General features: G+C 34.5%; 2 protein-coding genes across 2 annotated transcripts; both read left to right on the top strand.

The window, feature by feature from the left end:
* Window positions 1-2824: 2824 nt before the first annotated feature.
* Window positions 2825-8175, top strand: LOC115444137. The gene is made up of 5 exons (XM_030169796.2): window positions 2825-3004; window positions 3481-3681; window positions 5525-5608; window positions 5875-5958; window positions 6358-8175. The coding sequence occupies exons 1-5, from the start codon at window positions 2959-2961 to the stop codon at window positions 6543-6545; spliced, it is 603 nt and encodes a 200-aa protein (XP_030025656.1). The 5' UTR covers window positions 2825-2958; the 3' UTR covers window positions 6546-8175.
* A 1674-nt stretch (window positions 8176-9849) lies between these two features.
* LOC115444138 lies at window positions 9850-17432 on the top strand. Its single transcript, XM_030169797.2, has 3 exons — window positions 9850-10115; window positions 10147-13155; window positions 14214-17432. The coding sequence occupies exons 1-2, from the start codon at window positions 9861-9863 to the stop codon at window positions 10645-10647; spliced, it is 756 nt and encodes a 251-aa protein (XP_030025657.2). The 5' UTR covers window positions 9850-9860; the 3' UTR covers window positions 10648-13155; window positions 14214-17432.
* The last annotated feature ends 259 nt before the right edge of the window (window positions 17433-17691 follow it).

Below are 17691 nucleotides of genomic sequence, written 5' to 3'. Positions count from 1 at the left end.
AAGTTAAATGTTCACAGAAATATCATGAATAAGTAATTATAAATAATTTAATAAGCATTTGCTTCTTGTATTATATTATTTTTTATTGGATGTATAAGAGTTTGTTCAGACAGGATATTGATTTTATTATTACCTATCATTTTTAAATTGTTTTTTTGAAGTAAGAACAACACCATACGTAATGCTATTGTTTGATCCATACAATGAATAATTAGCACCTGATGATTCTGGTGACAGATGAGGTTCTGATAGATGAATTTAAATTGTGCACTTATGAGAATTATGATTAAACGATGTTTGGGTCTCCATTTCAAATGGTGTTGTTCTGAACGGTTGTGCCAACACGGATGATCCCGGCGCATCAAAATGTTGATGTTTACCTAAAAGCTAAGTTTGATTTGTAAAAGGTATGTGTTCAGTTCTCACTGAACTGCTTCTCCTACTGACTTCCATTATATATTTAAATACCATATTATCAATATCGTTCATTAACTTTTGTCAGTAGTTGACTATATATATCACACTTTTCATTTGTAATTGGCAGCCCTAACTTTTTTAATCCAGCATGATTAAGATAACCCAATCTTCTATGCCATAGCATATTGTCTTCTGTTATTGTTAAAGAAGATTGCAACTTTACTGGTGTGAGACATTAACTGTGTATAAACCACCATTGCTTCTTGCTGTGAATACTCCATGATTTGGCATTTTTGTTGTTGCTACATCTTTTCTATATGAGAACACTGCAACCTTTGTTGTTTAATCGTCTAACTGACATTAAATTATGATATAGATTTTGTACTATTAAAGCTTCCATTGTTAGGATTTCACCTTCTTCTGTTTTTAATCTTAGCTTTCATTGTTATCTTATTTTCATAGTTTGTCCATTTCCTACTTTGACATTTACTTCTTTTATCTCAGTTATGTCTTCCATGAAATCCTTGTATTTCTCATCAACCATGTTGTATGTTGCACCAGAATCTAGAACAAGAGTCATCCTATTGCTTTTTTTCGTATTCAAGTGTTAGTTCCATGTTTGTCACCTCTAATGCTGTAATAACTGGCTGGTAAGCAGAGTTGTCAATACTAAGCAACAAATGACATACTTTGTCCGTTTCATCCATCTTTTTATCAATCTCTTATTCTCGTATTATTTTATCAAAAGTGTTAAAGTGGTCTTCCAAATTATTAAGTTTTGGTTTATGTTTCAAGGTCAATAATTTCTGTCTTAGATACAATTTACTTAGAAAATTTGAGAAAAATGTGCGTGACGAAAAGTACTCTATCATTTCCTTAGCAGTGCCGCATTCTTTTACATATTCCAAATGGTTGTCTTTTAATGAGTTTACAATGATTTGTTTAGCTTTTGCGTCTTGCCTTTAAAATTGCATCTTCTTTCATTTTCCTGTAATTTCTTTCTATTCCGGAGTCACAGTCGACGGCATCTCGATATTCTTTTCTTCCATGAGAGTTCGTACTGGGAATAGCCAATTTCTGAAATTGGTGCCTTCTAAATACGGCAAAAGTGCCAGCGCTTGTTACACGTGCTGCGCAGCAGTTTTGTATTTTACTTTGCATGCATTATTTGAACACTTCCCATTTTTACATGTGTCATCTGACTTAAAGGACTTACTGGGCCCATAACCTATTATTATATTTGCAACATTCATGTGCTGGCTACTGGCTGGTCTACAAATAAAACGTTTTATTTAACTTTATTGTTTATTTTTGTAGACATTCGTTTACATGACGCAATAAGACACGGCAGGGAAGGGCCGGAGGAAGTCCAACCTCCTTTTTTATTCCATAGATTACAAAATCTGATATTCTAACATGTTCCACTTCGAATGTTTGATTCTCGTGACACGGACCTTTTAATAAACGATTCATGAGAAAATGGATTTTCTAAATGTTGGTCAAAGATCATGAATTGTATTGCACTAAGTATCTTTCTATATTTTGCAATATTATTATCAAGCCCGTATGTAATGTTTACATTCATGTGACAGAATTAGTTTGAAGATTGTCCACGCCGTCTTGATACTTCCATCAATAATTATTAATTACTAATGGAGGTTGTGTACAGGGGTATGAATGTTCATAGAAGCTCTAATTTCTATTGATACTAGCGCCGCAGTGTGGGCGTCAAAAACACTAATATTTTTTTCTAGAAACTATCATTAGATGGCGCTACCGTTGCAGTATTTACCATATACAATTTTTATTAACAAAACAAAATCTTTGTATGTTTGTACGAATAAAAAAAGAAATTTATAATATTTTAAACATAAAAAAATACTTTTGTTTAAAATTAAAACCTATATTGTGTAGGCGGCACGGGCTATTTTATAAAATTCAAAACTTGTCAATATATTAATGACTACATTCCAGGGACTACAATCTCAGTACATTGGTAATGGTCCGAAAAGCCAATATAAGGTGACAAATTAGAGGAGTACATCGAAGTCGTAGTTTTCGTTTGATGTTATGGATTTTGTATTTGGTAGCATTACACATATTTAATTCCTACTTCAACTAATAGATGTCACGTAAGTCAAAAATTTCGTAATGTTTCGATAGGTGGCGTTGTATACAAAATTATATCGATGAGCTTAAAAAACTTTGATATTCTGAGCCGTAAAACATTAGTTAAAAAACAAGAAAGTAAATAAAAATGACTACCGTTTTTTGATCAATGTCTGCCGTGTTTTTGATGCGCGTGGGCATTTCTGCTTTGCTGAGTTCATTCTGTGTTGTGCTTTTTCGATTATTTTTCGTTGAGTTGAGCCCCTGCTCCTCCGGTATCGTTGTTAAAAGTGCTGTACAGATTACGTGCAAATCAGGACAATATTTAGTGCTATTTGATTGTTTTCCGTTGAGTTGAGTCCCTTCTCCTCCGGTTAATCATTTTAGTGCTAAAGGGAACATTTTTTATTTCTCGTGTTGTGAGTAGCAGTCATGTCGGACAAAAAATGTTGTGTTCCGGGATGTCCCCAAAAAGAAGGTAAATGTTTATCGAATCATGTGTTCATGTGTATACATAAAGTAAATTTTAAATAATAATCTTGGTGCATTGGATTACCTGAATCCCAATTAACGCATACCTCATTCGAATTGCCGACTTGTTCGCTTTATTTCAGCCGTGAATTTTGATGAATTTGATTATCAAAGTAAGGTTATACTCTGTTGGTCTAAATAGCTCAAAAAGTAACTAAAAAGGAAACATAGTACAAAATAACACCCAAACCCAAACGTAGGAGCATAACTTTATAACGTATGTCTTTTAAATTATGAGATGACAAAATATTTGACAGCTTTACATGCTCCCCAAAACAATTTGATTAGTTCCATTATGTTTTGGCATGTTTTTTAGAAAATTTACTTTAATAAAATCACATTGTATTATATTATTATGTAGATAAGTGACACAATCGGTAAAATATTAACAGAGATGTCTACAATATAATAATTACATTTCAGTGCTGCATCGGTTTCCGGATCCAGAAAAGGCAAAAGAGCGGTTTGATCTTTGGGTCAATTCCATAGGAGGCAATATACTGACTTTACAAAATGAATTCATTCATAAATATCGGCGTGTTTGTAACACTCATTTTGCAGAAAAGTATTATTGCCGCAACAATCGAATCAGCAAACTAGCAATAACAACTTTATTGTTGCCTGGTGAGTAATAATAAAATTTATATTCTTATATATATGTAAGCATAATACATACCATACAGAACATCACACAGGGTCATACTGAGAAGAAAAAATAATGATATTTCTACTACACAAAACCAAGGGAGTTAGTTTACATACTTTAGTGACAAATTAATCTTTTTGTGCACAGTTAGTCCATTGAAATGTTACATTTTTGAGGCCTTTACCTTGCGTTTTTTTAGAGGACGCAATTTTATTTTTGAAGTGTAGTGGGGGTCAGTGTAAAGCTAAAACCAAGTTTGTGGGGTCGCCACCCTTGTCCCACGGCCGCCATCTTGAAAATAAGGGTTGAAATGGTTTTACGATGTATCTCTTAAACTATTTATCTGACAAAAAAATTATAAACCTTTTTTGTTTGCAGAATTAAAATTCTATACAACTTTGGTTCAGTAACTTTTTGTCGTAAAACTATAAATAAAATAGTTATAAGCGAAAATGTTAAGAAATTCAATGTTAAGCAATGTCCATTGCAACGTCATCAGAACGTGTGTTTAAAAGGTTCATAATACTTTTTGTACTCATTACGTACAACACAAACCCGCGGTTGTCGGCTTGTACGCGAATTACTGGATCCTGAATCGCTTTGACACAGATGAAGCAATTGTTCACAAAATCAAAGTCTGGCTCTGGAGCTTCTGAAACTGACGATAAACTACTGGAGCTGCTGTTGCGACGACTGATTGTTCACAAAACAATTTTTACGAACTGTTTCGGAAGTTACTTACTGTACATATTGCGTGTTATTGTTATTACATGGACAACCGAACCGATAATGTTGTTCGTCGTCGCAGCAGCAGCTCCAGTAGTTTATCGTCAGTTTCAGAAGCTCCAGAGCCAGACTTTGATTTTGTGAACAATTGCTTCATCTGTGCCAAAGCGATTCAGGATCCAAGTAATTGCGTACAATGACAACCGCGGGTTTGTGTTGTACGTAATGAGAGTACAAAAAAAAGTATTATGAACCTTATAAACACACGTTCTGATGACGTTGCAATGGACATTGCTTAACATTGAATTTCTTAACATTTTCGATTATAACTTTTTTATTTATAGTTCTACGACAAAAAGTTACTGAACCAAAGTTGTAGAGAATTTAATTTGCCACAAAAAATGTTTATAATTCTTTTTTGTCAGATAAATAGTTTACGAGATACATCGTAAAAACCATTTCAACGCCTATTTTCAAGATGGCGGCCGTGGGACAAGGGTGGCGACCCCACAAACTTGGTTTTAGCTTTACACTGACCCCCCCTACACTTCAAAAAAATAAAATTGCGTCCTCTAAAAAACGCAACCCCAAATGTAACTTTTCAATGGACTAAGTACCTTACAAATTATATAAGTTCCATTCCCTTTTAAAATAATTGTACTACATTTTTGACATTAATGTATTATTATTAATAGTGACAATAGCCCAGTTGAGTGTGCAATGGACTGCTGGGATGAATGTCCGCAGGTTGAAATTGTAAGGGCAAACACCTTTGGCTTAAAAAGTGTGTATTTGTGAATTATCGCTTGCTGTAATGGTCAAGGAAAACATCATGAGGAAATCTGTATACATTAAAGTTCTATATAGAAATTTTGAGGGTGTGCGAAGTCTACCAATCCACACTAGACCAGTGTGGTGGACTGATGCCTAATCTCTCTCAGTAGTATAGGAGGCCTGTGCCCAGAAGTGGGTCAGTATATAATACATGGATGATATTATTATTATGTGTTATTATATAGATAATTGTGATGAAACTCATGAATGCTTAGTATGTATTTTATTATTAATAGTCAAATTATTTTAATTTTATTACAGACTCTTCACTGATTGAAAATAGACTACTGAGGCAGTTGCAAAATGTGGTTGGATCTTTGCCATCAACCTCACAAGGAGGCACAGGTAATTTGTTCATTTTTTCTCTTCTCCTGTTTAATCTGTACTTCTATGGTATATGCTTCCTTTTGGAAGTTGTCTATGAAATGTTACATGTTTAAAGTGAAATTTTGGGAACTACCAGTTTAATTAATTAATATAAAGCATACATTATTTGTTTTTACACACCTACTATGTTTTATCTTTACACCACACTGGCTTTACTGGTAGAGAATGCCTTCAGCATTAACTCCACCTTTATATAATTTTTATTAAAGTTAATTTTGTTACAGATTTCATTACAACATTTACAGAAGAAATAATCCCAGTGCAGCAGTCTCGAAATTTACCTAAATCTTTACCATCAGGCTTACAAGGTAAAATATAATTATAGTCAAATTCCATGTATGACATCACACTTTATGCAAAGATAGCTATTTGTATACATTTGTGGAACAGGGCAAGTGGTTTTGGAATCAGCTCGAAAGACCGACTCGAAAGTCTTCTTCTTTCCTCATCTTTCTTTCATGGGCCTCGCAAGGGGCCACCAGTCGTGGCCCACATTTTTGTTGATGGGGTGGGATTTCCCCAACGCCTCTATAATGAAATATTTATTGCTGGTTCTCAATAGCCAGTAGGAATTGCATGCCCATATCCAAATGCTAAGGCGCTTTATCTATCCTGCTGGAAGGTCTTGGCATTCCCTTGACAAATGCTATATCACGAAGTTGTGCAGTCCATGGCCCTTTACATATTAAACGCATTTATTATTTCAGATCTCATTGAAATTGAAGCCAATAAAGAAAATCGCCCTGTTTGTCAAACTGAATCCGATCAAATTGTACAGCATAATGGTAAATATAATATGTTTGTAAAATGTTATAAGTATGTTAGATATTGGAGGTCAGATTTGGTTTTAATTCCCAGACAAATAAAACTAGAATTTCAGTTCCTTTCTATTTAGGACATTCATTTAAGTTCTAAATGCAGGTTAAATAGCTTTTGATAACAAATTAACATATACGTATTTGGCGAATTTTCTAAAATCAACTCTAGGGTTTGAAATGAGGTAAATAAACAAAAGCTATAAATCAATATGGTTATTGGGTTTTTTTTATGTTGATTACAAAAATAAATTTATTTTAAAAAGTTCAAGATGGTAACATTCCCTGAGTATTGTAGGGTACTTTATTATGGACATGGACTTTTAACACAGGAAAGGAAGTTAACTCGGGCGAAGCCGCAGGCAAAAGCTACTTAATAAGATTACAGTTTTGCAACTAAATACTGTTGAAATAAGTCCAAAGATTGATTTAAACTAAATAAAGATTTATTTTAAGTAAGAAATTAACAAAATGCGTAGCGGATAATATAGAGGGAAAAAACGACCAGAGAGATAGATAAAAAAAAAAATATTTGACATAAGCACGTCGTGACATCTGTCAGTTGCGTTCACAAATCCCAACATTCTCTTCTGGACGCAAACCCATAGCCTTTATGAACACTTCATGCTTTGGCCGATTAAGTCCCTTGGTTAAGACATCAGCCACCATGTGATCAGTCCGTTTGTACTTGACTTTGATTTGATTGTCAGCAACCTTCTCTCTGATGAAATGGTATCGGACGTCAATATGTTTACTTCTTGCGTGATAACTTTCGTTACCTGAAAGACTAATGCAACTTTGATTATCACAATACATTAATAAGGGCCTGCTTTTAAGTTCAGGCCAAAACTCTTGTAATTGTTTCAGCCATAATGCCTCTTGTATAGATGCTGATAGAGACATATATTCAGCCTCTGTGCTTGATAATGCCACTGTTTGTTGTCTTTTAGAACACCAGCTGATAGAGGCACCCTGAAAAATAAAAACATATCCTGTGCAGGATTTTGTCTTCAGATTGACTTGCCCAATCAGCGTCGCAATATCCAACAATTTCACTGTCATCTTTCTCAAATGTTAATTTATAATTAACTGTAGCTTTTAAATATTTTAAAATTCTCTTCAATGCACTCCAGTGTTCTGCAGTTGGCTTATTATTATATTTACTTAAAGAATTTACAATGAAAGTTATGTCTGGTCTTGTTCCTTGAGATAGGTATAGCAAACATCCAATAGCTTCATGGTATGGTATGGTCGTAAGTATTTCACTCTCATGTTCAGCTTTCTTTAATTGAATATTTGCTTCACATGGTGTCCAAATAGGTTTACAATCAGACATGTTGAAACGTTTTAAAATTTTCTCTATATAAATTGATTGATCTAATGAAATTGTATTCTGCTCTTGTGTGATTCTAAAACCAACACACTGCTTTACTCTTCCCATGTCCTTCATGTGAAATTTTTTTAGCAATTTATTTTTAATATTCTTCATTGTATTTTCATTATTAAAAAAACAAATCAAATCGTCTACTTATACACTTATAAATAATATATCTTGCTTGTTAATTATTCTATAATATATACAAGGATCAATCTTTGATCTTAGTAAACCAATGTCTAATAAAGCAGTGTTTAATTTCTTGTTCCACTGTCTACTGGCTTGTTTCAAGCCATATATGGCTTTGTTTAGGCGACAGACTTTCTCTCCTTGCTCAAAAGATGGCGGTGGAGTCATGTAAATCACTTCATTGATGTCTCCTTGCAAAAATGCTGTAACGGCATCCATCTGGTGTATTTGTAGACTATATTTTGCAGCTATTCCCACAAGATATCTTATTGAAGAATATCGGACAACAGGTGAGTATACTTCATGATAATCTATTCCTTTTTTCTGTTGATAACCTTTAATGACTAATCTTGCCTTGTGACATATGATATTTCCATTTTCATCTGTTTTTGATTTAAACACCCATTTACATGGAATAATTTTCTTACTAATTGGTTTATCTACAAGTGACCAAGTATTATTTTGAATCAAAAACTGATATTCCTCATTCATTGCATGTTTCCACAGGTCAGCTTTATCACTTTTCAGTGCTTCTTCCCAACTTTGTGGGTCACTGTTCAGTAGACTCATTGTGGACTCAACATTCATACAAAGGTAAGACGTTGAACTATCATACATTTCCATTCTTCGATGAGATCTTGTCTGCATCCTGGACGTCTCAGGCTCCTCAATAGTTTCATCTGGTAAGTATGTGTCATCATTAGGATCATCATAGAATGTAATGTGAATAAACGGTTTCGCGTGCAAGTAAAATCCTTAAACGTGTAAACCGCGTCGCGATTCACGAACCTAGACGGACACATCGTGAAAGATTGCTGGAAAAGCGGAAACTCATCTAACATCGAAAAATATGCTGGTGAGGTAAGTGCATGCAATTCTGCTAACCCCCGAGAATCCTATACCATTCACTTAACATCGTGAAAGTATAAGGAAAATTAATTGACTATTTCGTATGTGTGACTAGTAAAAATCCTAGGCCCCACATTTTTATTTTATAAATCGTTGTGTATTGTTTTTAATTTGCAAAAGTAAACAAATTAAATAACCATGACTCAGGAACAGGGAGCCGTAAAGTCAGAGATAGATAAGAAGTAAATTATAGAATTTAGAACATTAACGTACTTATTACCAACCTACGATGGAAATAAGAAAACTCTTACATTTTGCATCAAAAGCGTAGAAAACGCGTTAAGCTTATAAGAAGACGCAGAGCAAAAACAGGCGATAATAGAAAAGAGAAATCAGAATACTGAAACGTCGACTTTCAAAATAGGTGATAAGGTATACAAACAAATCGCTGAAATTGTAGGTAAACATGTTAATGCGAAAATGTTTCAGGGACGCCATCACCTACGGTGCAGTCCTCTGGATCACCGGAGTCGTCGCAGTAATCGAACCCATAGATAACCACAATGGTATATTAGTAATCAAGGAAGCTATTGCTTACCACCAAGTAGATTCGTTTAGTCTAGTTGTATCTTATAATGCAAGTCAATTACGAGACATATACGTCCAAATAACCCGCGACTATATGACATTCAAATTAGCACAAACAAGAATAACATTCTATAAAAATAGTCTAGTTATTAGAAACCAAATAGAATACTTGATTGATAAAATCGAAAGTAAATTAGTATATTTAGGCTCAAGCACAATCGGATTAGGTAGAACATTTATACCGAGAATCCGAAGAGGATTAATCAATGGATTAGGATCAATAATTAAAGTCATTACAGGCAATTTGGATCAAGAAAATGCCATTAAAATAGATTACCAAATTCAAGAGATTAAAAGTTAGCGATTCATAAACAAAAGTCAAACATTAGGAATAATGACAGATTTCATAAAAGAAAACAACGCTAAACTAAATATAATCAATAAGAACCAAAAAGAACTAAATCAAGCGATCAAAGATTTAAGTAAGCAGAATTTAGGATTAGAGAATGAAATGCATGTAATAAATATGTATAATCAAATTGAAATTTGCTTACAACAAGTTTATGATAGGGTAGAATTATTAGAAAATGCAATAACATTTGCTCATCTAGGTCAATTACACCCAAGCATTGTGGACCCTAGCTTTCTTGTTGCCGAGCTCATGAAAATTCAAGGAGAAGCAAGTAAAAAATACACAGTTGATGTACTCTCCTACTATAGAAAACATACATGCAATTGAGAAATTAATAGAATTAAAGGCATACAGTACGAATGAATCAATTAATTTTGTATTAGAAATATCATTAGTAACTAACCTTCCTTATAGTTTGCTTCATTTGTACTCGATCCCGAATAAAAACAATACGGTCCTCATTCCCAAAAACCCATACCTAATCTTGGGAGGCAGCGAATTCGCATACCCTCTTGAGCCCTGCACATCTATAACGGAGAAAGTAGTCATCTGCCGTCACTTAGAATGGCACCAACTCAACAAGTCAGAAGATTGTATAGCGCAACTTCTACAACATAAACAACCACATAATTGCAAGTATGCAACAGCTGAAATTAACAATAATATCATAAAACAAATTAAGGAAAACAGTTGGATCGCTATCCTAAAACAAGAAGAAATCGCGAAAACCACGTGTGAAGAAAACGTAGAATACCAGCGGATCAGCTGAATAGTTCTCATAACTACAAACAAGAAATGCAACATCAAAATCGCCGGTAGAACACTTACAACCCACATGGAATACTTAAATGTCAAGGAAAGCATCCCTCTGCCAAAAACGCAGTACGCCTCGACGCAATCTTCAATCACAGTCCAATTGGAAGAAGTGAACTTGGATAATCTAAAAGACATCTTAAAGAAAACTCAAGTAACGCAAGAAAATGATGAGCCAGTAATAACTCTAAAACCCAGCTGGCCAACTATTTGCATGTACCTTAATCATAACAGTCATTGCAAGTGCAGTCGCCATCAAATGGTATCTTCGGTCCTGCAAGCAAAGTTCAGCAGCGCCGGAATGTCTGCAGCTTCAATCGCAAGAACTCCTGCAACAGCAGCACCAGCCTTCGACGTGCTTCACACTTAAAGGGGGAGGAGTTACGTCGCCGTAATTGAAACACAAGAAGAAACAAACAAGATAATTAAGTTTAGAGATAAGAGTCAATGATTATATGTTTCAATTAATAAAAGTTAGTTCTCTGCTTGTATTCGGTGTGGACGGTCGAGTCCACTGGGCTTTTCTTTTACATGTAATAATATATTTTAAAATCAAATATATTCTCATTTTAACACTTTTTAAAAAGCCAGAATCGCCACGACGAAATATAACTCCCCCTAGAAAACTTTTTTGGGGCAATTAGGAGTCATGGGTGCCGTAATACAAATCCGTCACCTGAAAGATTTGAGTGTGCCTTTTCAACACTACTTATAAATAATTTACCTAGTGTCCACAACTTTGGATCAAATTGTGAAAAAGATTTATGTAATAATTTATATGCACTTATCACTAAAGAAGACATTAAAGCTACGACGACCTGTTATATAGATAATATACCTGAAATAAATATATTAAGCCTTCAAGAAAAAAATAAACCCCAAATTATTGCACCATTGCAATATGTTTCTGGATATTTCCTGCGTCAAGCAAAAAATAAAAATATTTAAATCATGCACTATATGTAATAGGGATCTATTTAATGACCAGGAAATAGAATATATTAAATATAGAGAATATGCAGGTCGTCGTTGGCTTTGTAGCCCTAGCGAAAATTTAATTAATTGCATTTCTAATTTACAAGATATACATCATCATGTTTTAAAAAATAATTTAAATATTGATAATTTAAAATTATATATCAAAACATTAATATTAATTAACACTTAAATGTAAAAAGCATAAAAATGAATTAATTGAATTTATAATTAATTTATCGAGTAGGTTTTTCATACACAATCTGTGTAAAACCATAAAACAAATATTAAATGGGAGAAGGGGTTGTGATTGTGTGCGATTGTGTTTGAGATTCTTTAACCATTTGCAGATAAGAAAAAAACACTTATTTGTAACTGGTTAAAAAATCTTGAATTTAAAAACCCTTGATCACCAACCATCATATACATAAAACTACCTAGATATCCATAGCATACAATTAAAACTTTGACTTCAAATAATAGATGGCGCTGATACAATTCTTCCCAATTTGACCTTCGAGACAAGTCTCTATTTCCTATATTATAAAGTACTCTGTGCTACATTCATTCCGTTCATTCGTTACAAATGTCAATGTCACAACAACACAATATTGTTGTAGATTTGAGGTTATAATATATATTTGGAGTTCCTGTTGTTAGTTTTTCTAATTATTAAGTAGTTAATGTATAAAAATAATGCCGGGACCTAAAAGGAAATCTGTTGTTTGGGATATATTTGAATCGTAAGAGAATGGACATGTTAAGTGCTAACAGTGTTCAGAATTATACAAATATAGTGGACAATACCACCACTTTATTAAAACATATTCCGTCTTATTACAAAAAGCGAAATAAACCTTAGCTTCAATCTATACTAACAAAATCAGGCTTATCTGGGAAACCATGGTTTAAATTTGTCCGTATTACAAAACTCATAAAAACCGTAGACTTCTTAATACCGCGATTTGAACCATGGCCTATATATAAACCACAGATAAATACAAACAACATTCGTTCAATACATCATTTAATCGCAACGTTCCATATACCCAAAAAAGAAAACGTTTTTCATACAATGTTAAAATGATTAAATAATGTTTAGGAGTATTAAAAATATTAAGACTTGGTTATTTTGCTCCAAGATCAACAATAGTTGTAACTTCGATTGCAGTTTTGTTTAGGTTTCAAATTTTGACTAATGTTGTATTAGAGCGAGGCTCCATTAGTGCGTTGCGTCGTCGCAGCGTCGTTTTCCATACATTTTTTATGACATGCCCCATTAGACCGTTGCGTCGTCGCGCGCGACATTTCAATTTCTCATTTCATGAGTGAGCAGGATATTGATATAGATTTTCTCCTATCCTTGGTCCAAGAAAGACACACGAACATTACAGTGATAAATTTCGTAAAGCGAATGAATGGGTAGCTGTTTGTAAAAAAATATTTCAAGATTACGAGGAGTTTGAGGACCAAAAAAAGAACAAGATTGGTGAGTTGTTATTATATATATAAGCATTGCTCGTTTAAAGATATAAGATATTATTTGTAAATTCAATACATAAGTTAATTTATATCTTTTTCAACTGCCATGGTAAAGCCCCTTCTGGACTCATCAAGTAATTAGCAAATTGATCTCTGATAAAATTTTCGGCTAATGATTCTTCATTGCTATGGGGTCTCAATTGTCCTACTTATTGCCATATTGTCTTATTGTTTTAACCCATCGTGTTGTATAACAAAATTGTGTAAAACACAACATGCTTTGGCAATATTAATAGTTAAATCATATGACGTATCAATTGGCCTATGTAAAATGCGCCATTTATTTGCCATGATCCCAAATGCACATTCCACGTATCTACGAGCTCTGCTAAGGCGATAATTATAAACTCTTTGTTTCACATTGAGATTGGATCCGCCGTATGGGCGCATAACATGCTTACTTAAACCAAAAGCTTCATCACCGACGAGTACATAAGGGATTGGTGGCTCGTTATTATGATCATTTCCAAGTGGTTAAGGATCAGGCAATGGTAATTCATTTCTCATTAAAATCTTGTACAGTGTCGAATTTCTAAAAATAGTAGAATCACTTTCCTTACCATATGCACCCACGTCGACAAAAACAAACTTATAATTTGAGTCAACAACCGCCAGCAAAACAATTGAAAAATAATTTTTATAATTATAAAACAGAGAGCCACTTTTGTCCGGTTTTATTAAACGTATATGTTTCCCATCAATTGCCCCGAAGAAATGAGGAAAGTTAGCTTTGAGATCAAAATCTAATGCAATATTTTGTAGTTTTTCTACTGTGATCTCTTCTAAGTACTGTGGTCGAACATATTTCCATATAGCTTGACAAACTGACGAAATAGTTCTAGAAATTGTTGCTCTTCCACGTTTAAATTTGAAATGCAAGTCGTTTATCGAATTTCCGCTGCCTAAATACCTGAAATAGAAACACAAAAAATAAACAGGGTGGCCCATTTAGATTGGTCAGTGTAGACAAGTTAGGTACTTACACATCTTTTTCTTTCTTTGCAGGTAACGAGGTTGTGAAAAAATGGAGAAGCGTGAAGGACAACTTTTTCCGATACGTAAAAAAAATAAAAGAAAACAGTTCGTCTGGATCAGGGGCAAAACAATTAAAAAAATATCATTATTACAATCAGTTGCTGTTTTTGATGAAAGTTGCCCAAAATAAAACTGACAGTAGCCTTGAAATGGTGTCTGAAGAAACGGAACGAAATGAAAACACAGCATCATCTTCTCCATTTCCTACAAAAGAAATGTCCTCGTTACCCCCAGGTCCTGCTCGCTACGTGCCTGCAGGCCGTAAGAGATCAAACCAAGCAATAGATGATTTCGAGGCGCAAGCATTAGAAGTGTTGCAAGGAAAAGAAAACCGCCACTTATCATTTTTCAAAGGAATTTTGCCTTCTTTGGACAGCTTTACGGAATTACAAACTTTGACATTCCAAAGCAAAGTTATAAATATCATTACCGAAATTCGGTTCGGGGAACAGACTCAATCAACAACATGGCAGTCACGCGGATATCAAACTGGACAACAGTTCAAGCAACACCATTGCAGCCACGCGGATATCAAACTGGACAACAGTATCAAGCAACACCATTGCAGTCACGCGGATATCAAACTGGACAACAGTATCAAGCAACACCATTGCAGTCACGCGGATATCAAACTGGACAACAGTATCAAGCAACACCATTGCAGTCACGCGGATATCAAACTAGACAACATGCCCAGTCACCATCGCCATCGTCGTATCGAACAGATGAATTCGAAGCTACGTACTCAACCAACACTACGATTAATAATTTTACTGATGATAGTCAAGAAGAAGATTATAACTTTGCTTTGTTGCCTAATAGTAATACTTAAATTAAACTGTTTTTAATGATAATAAATTAATAACTGATTAACATTACGAGTATTATGATATTTGAATTACTTACCTCAATGTAATACCAATCATTTCAATTGGTTCTAAAGGGTGCCTGAATTTGGTATACTGCTTTTTTATATGTGGTTTTAAGGTTTCAACCAAATTATTAAAGCTGGCCACACTCATTCTAAAAAAATTGAAAAAAGTCTTTTCATCTAATAACAACTCCCTATATTCCTGCATAAAAAACTGACCATCACTATTTCTTAATGCTATCAAAGGAGATATCCAGAATCTTCTATGATTTCTACGTTTATTTCGGCGGTGCTGTAATAAAAGCAACAAAAGAACACGTTTGTATCTATCCATTGCAAAGGCTGAACTGAGACGCAGCTGCGTCGGCGTGCATACCCTCTTGCGTTGCGTTGGCGCAGCGTCAACGCAACACAGGTGTGGCATACAATGCGTTGTTCCGTTGCGATGACGCGACGCAACGCAGCGCAACGCACTAATGGGGCCTCGCTCTTAGTTGGTAATACATCAAAATGCGTGATATGAAACGTAAGCTTCCCGCGCGTTATGTGAAACCGTAACATTAAACTAAACTATAGCGGTGACTATTGCAAATAGCTTTGAAATTTATTATCAGTGTCTTATTGTATAGAACAATTGACTCTTTGTAATATTGTGATGGATCAACGAAAGAAAAAAAGATCTGAAAATTGGAGTACTGAGTCGAGTCTATTGGGTCGGCGTGGCGTTCCTAGTAGCTCAACGGCTTTAATATCCTCAATATCGTCTGAATATCTACCACGTTAATATCCATTTTCGATGAAAAATAACAAGACAACGAAACAGACGCCAATTTAAGAGATAATCTGACAAATGATTTGAAATTTGATATTTACGATTTAGACCATCGTCACACCAGGGGTCGCCGAGGTTTAGCATTAGACCATGGTTTATCGTTAAACCACTTTTTGTAATACCATTTTTATATAAATCGTACTTTGCATAGGTTTAAACCAGAGTTTTTAGTTAAACCTCGTTTTGTAATAAAACGGATTAACTCGAGTTACGTGAATTTTAACTCGAGTTAGCTCGAGTTGTGTTTATCGCGAGTTGGCACATCACTAAGAGGAAGCTATATTTATACATTCTATTTGGTAAAATAACCGCTACAAGTAATTAAGAAAGATTGGGAAAATTTCAACAACTTCGAATCTGTGTTTACATATAATAATTAAAATTTGATGTGAATAAAAAAAAAATTACACCGACAGAAACACGATGAAGTGCGAATTAAATATTACGTGGAAACCGACTGTTAATTATGAATGTTTTATTTTAAATCTATTAAACATAAAATTCTAACTTCGCTTTTGATATTTTACTTACTGGCACTTCATTTACTGACAATGCTCTTACTAATAGTATCTAAAAATGCTAAATATGGTTATTATTTTAATTTTTAAATAATCAACAACTTGAAAGTGATGGGGAAGAGGAAGTCGAGGAAGATCCATTACCTATCGCAGAAGAGGCATTAAAGGTTGTAGAATTATTATCAGGATTTGTCTATAGCAATATTGAAAATAATAAGGGCAAATCTAGCAGTACAAGAATATCGACGGAGATACTCTAACAGGCCTACACCGCGTCGTCAGACTTTTATCGACGTGCACTCGAGGTTAGCGGAAAAGAGGTTTGCAAAGGCTTGTTAATGAACGCACTCATTTAATATCGCACGAAGATGAAGAGGAGGTGCTTAGACTGATAGCCAATGAACCCAGCCATTTCTGTGCAACTACAGCTATCTAAGTTGAGTGTATTGAGAATTTTGAAACGAGAGGGATTACATCCTGTTTTTACACTTGTTTCTGTCCATCCAAAGGTTGTCTGGAAGAAATCGCTTTTAGCGATAAGACCGCCCATTGTGTAACCATGTCTTGTATTTGCTTTTCTTTGTGTTTTATTGGTTGTGTAATAAAGAATTATATTATTATTATCCTTTTAGATGGGTCCAAGACATAATGGAATAATAGATTATGCAGCCAGATCTGTATTTTGTTGGTGGCTCAATAGAAGTGCAAGACATAACTGTCGTTTTCTACCAAAAGATACTGTGGACTGATGAGGCTAAATCTACTAGAGCTGGCATTACAAATCACCGAAATGATTATCTCTGGCGCTCGGTAATCCAAAGGCAGTGCGAAAAATTACATTCTAACACGCATTTTCGGTGAATGTATGGACAGGCATAATCGACGATCGTTTGATAGGGAATTGCCTCCTACATTAAACGGTGCTAGATTCCTGGAGTTCCTGCAAACAATTAGCAGAGTCTCTTGGAGCTACCTCTGTCGTACCGTTAACATATACTCATATGTTAGTGGGCGGGTGCATCATCAAGCGTAATTATTATTAAATAGTGTAATTTTGTAAATTAGTATTAAAGTACGCGCCCCACTACTTCACTTCACCTGTTGGCCTTACTCTCGCTAGATCAAAGGTTTTCTGTTCTCCTTATTTATTTTCAGTACATCAAAGCACAAAACTTCCACTATGCAGACCCGTAAGGCTGCAGCTGTAGAAACTGAACTGAAGTTGAG

Source organism: Manduca sexta, chromosome 7 (assembly GCF_014839805.1).
Source record: "Manduca sexta isolate Smith_Timp_Sample1 chromosome 7, JHU_Msex_v1.0, whole genome shotgun sequence".
In the NCBI taxonomy this organism is placed as follows: Eukaryota; Metazoa; Arthropoda; class Insecta; order Lepidoptera; family Sphingidae; genus Manduca; species Manduca sexta.
The sequence above is the reverse complement of the archived record's forward strand: the minus strand, read 5'-3'. Positions and strand labels throughout refer to the sequence as shown.

Coding starts and splice junctions, on each gene's coding strand:
- LOC115444137 (XM_030169796.2), top strand. CDS start 2,959: ATGTCGGACAAAAAATGTTGTGTTCCGGGATGTCCCCAAAAAGAAG. Junction 5,609..5,874: donor AACCTCACAAGGAGGCACAG/GTAATTTGTTCA, acceptor ATTTTGTTACAG/ATTTCATTACAACATTTACA. Junction 5,959..6,357: donor TTTACCATCAGGCTTACAAG/GTAAAATATAAT, acceptor TTATTATTTCAG/ATCTCATTGAAATTGAAGCC.
- LOC115444138 (XM_030169797.2), top strand. CDS start 9,861: ATGACAGATTTCATAAAAGAAAACAACGCTAAACTAAATATAATCAAT. Junction 10,116..10,146: donor TTGTGGACCCTAGCTTTCTT/GTTGCCGAGCTC, acceptor TTCAAGGAGAAG/CAAGTAAAAAATACACAGTT.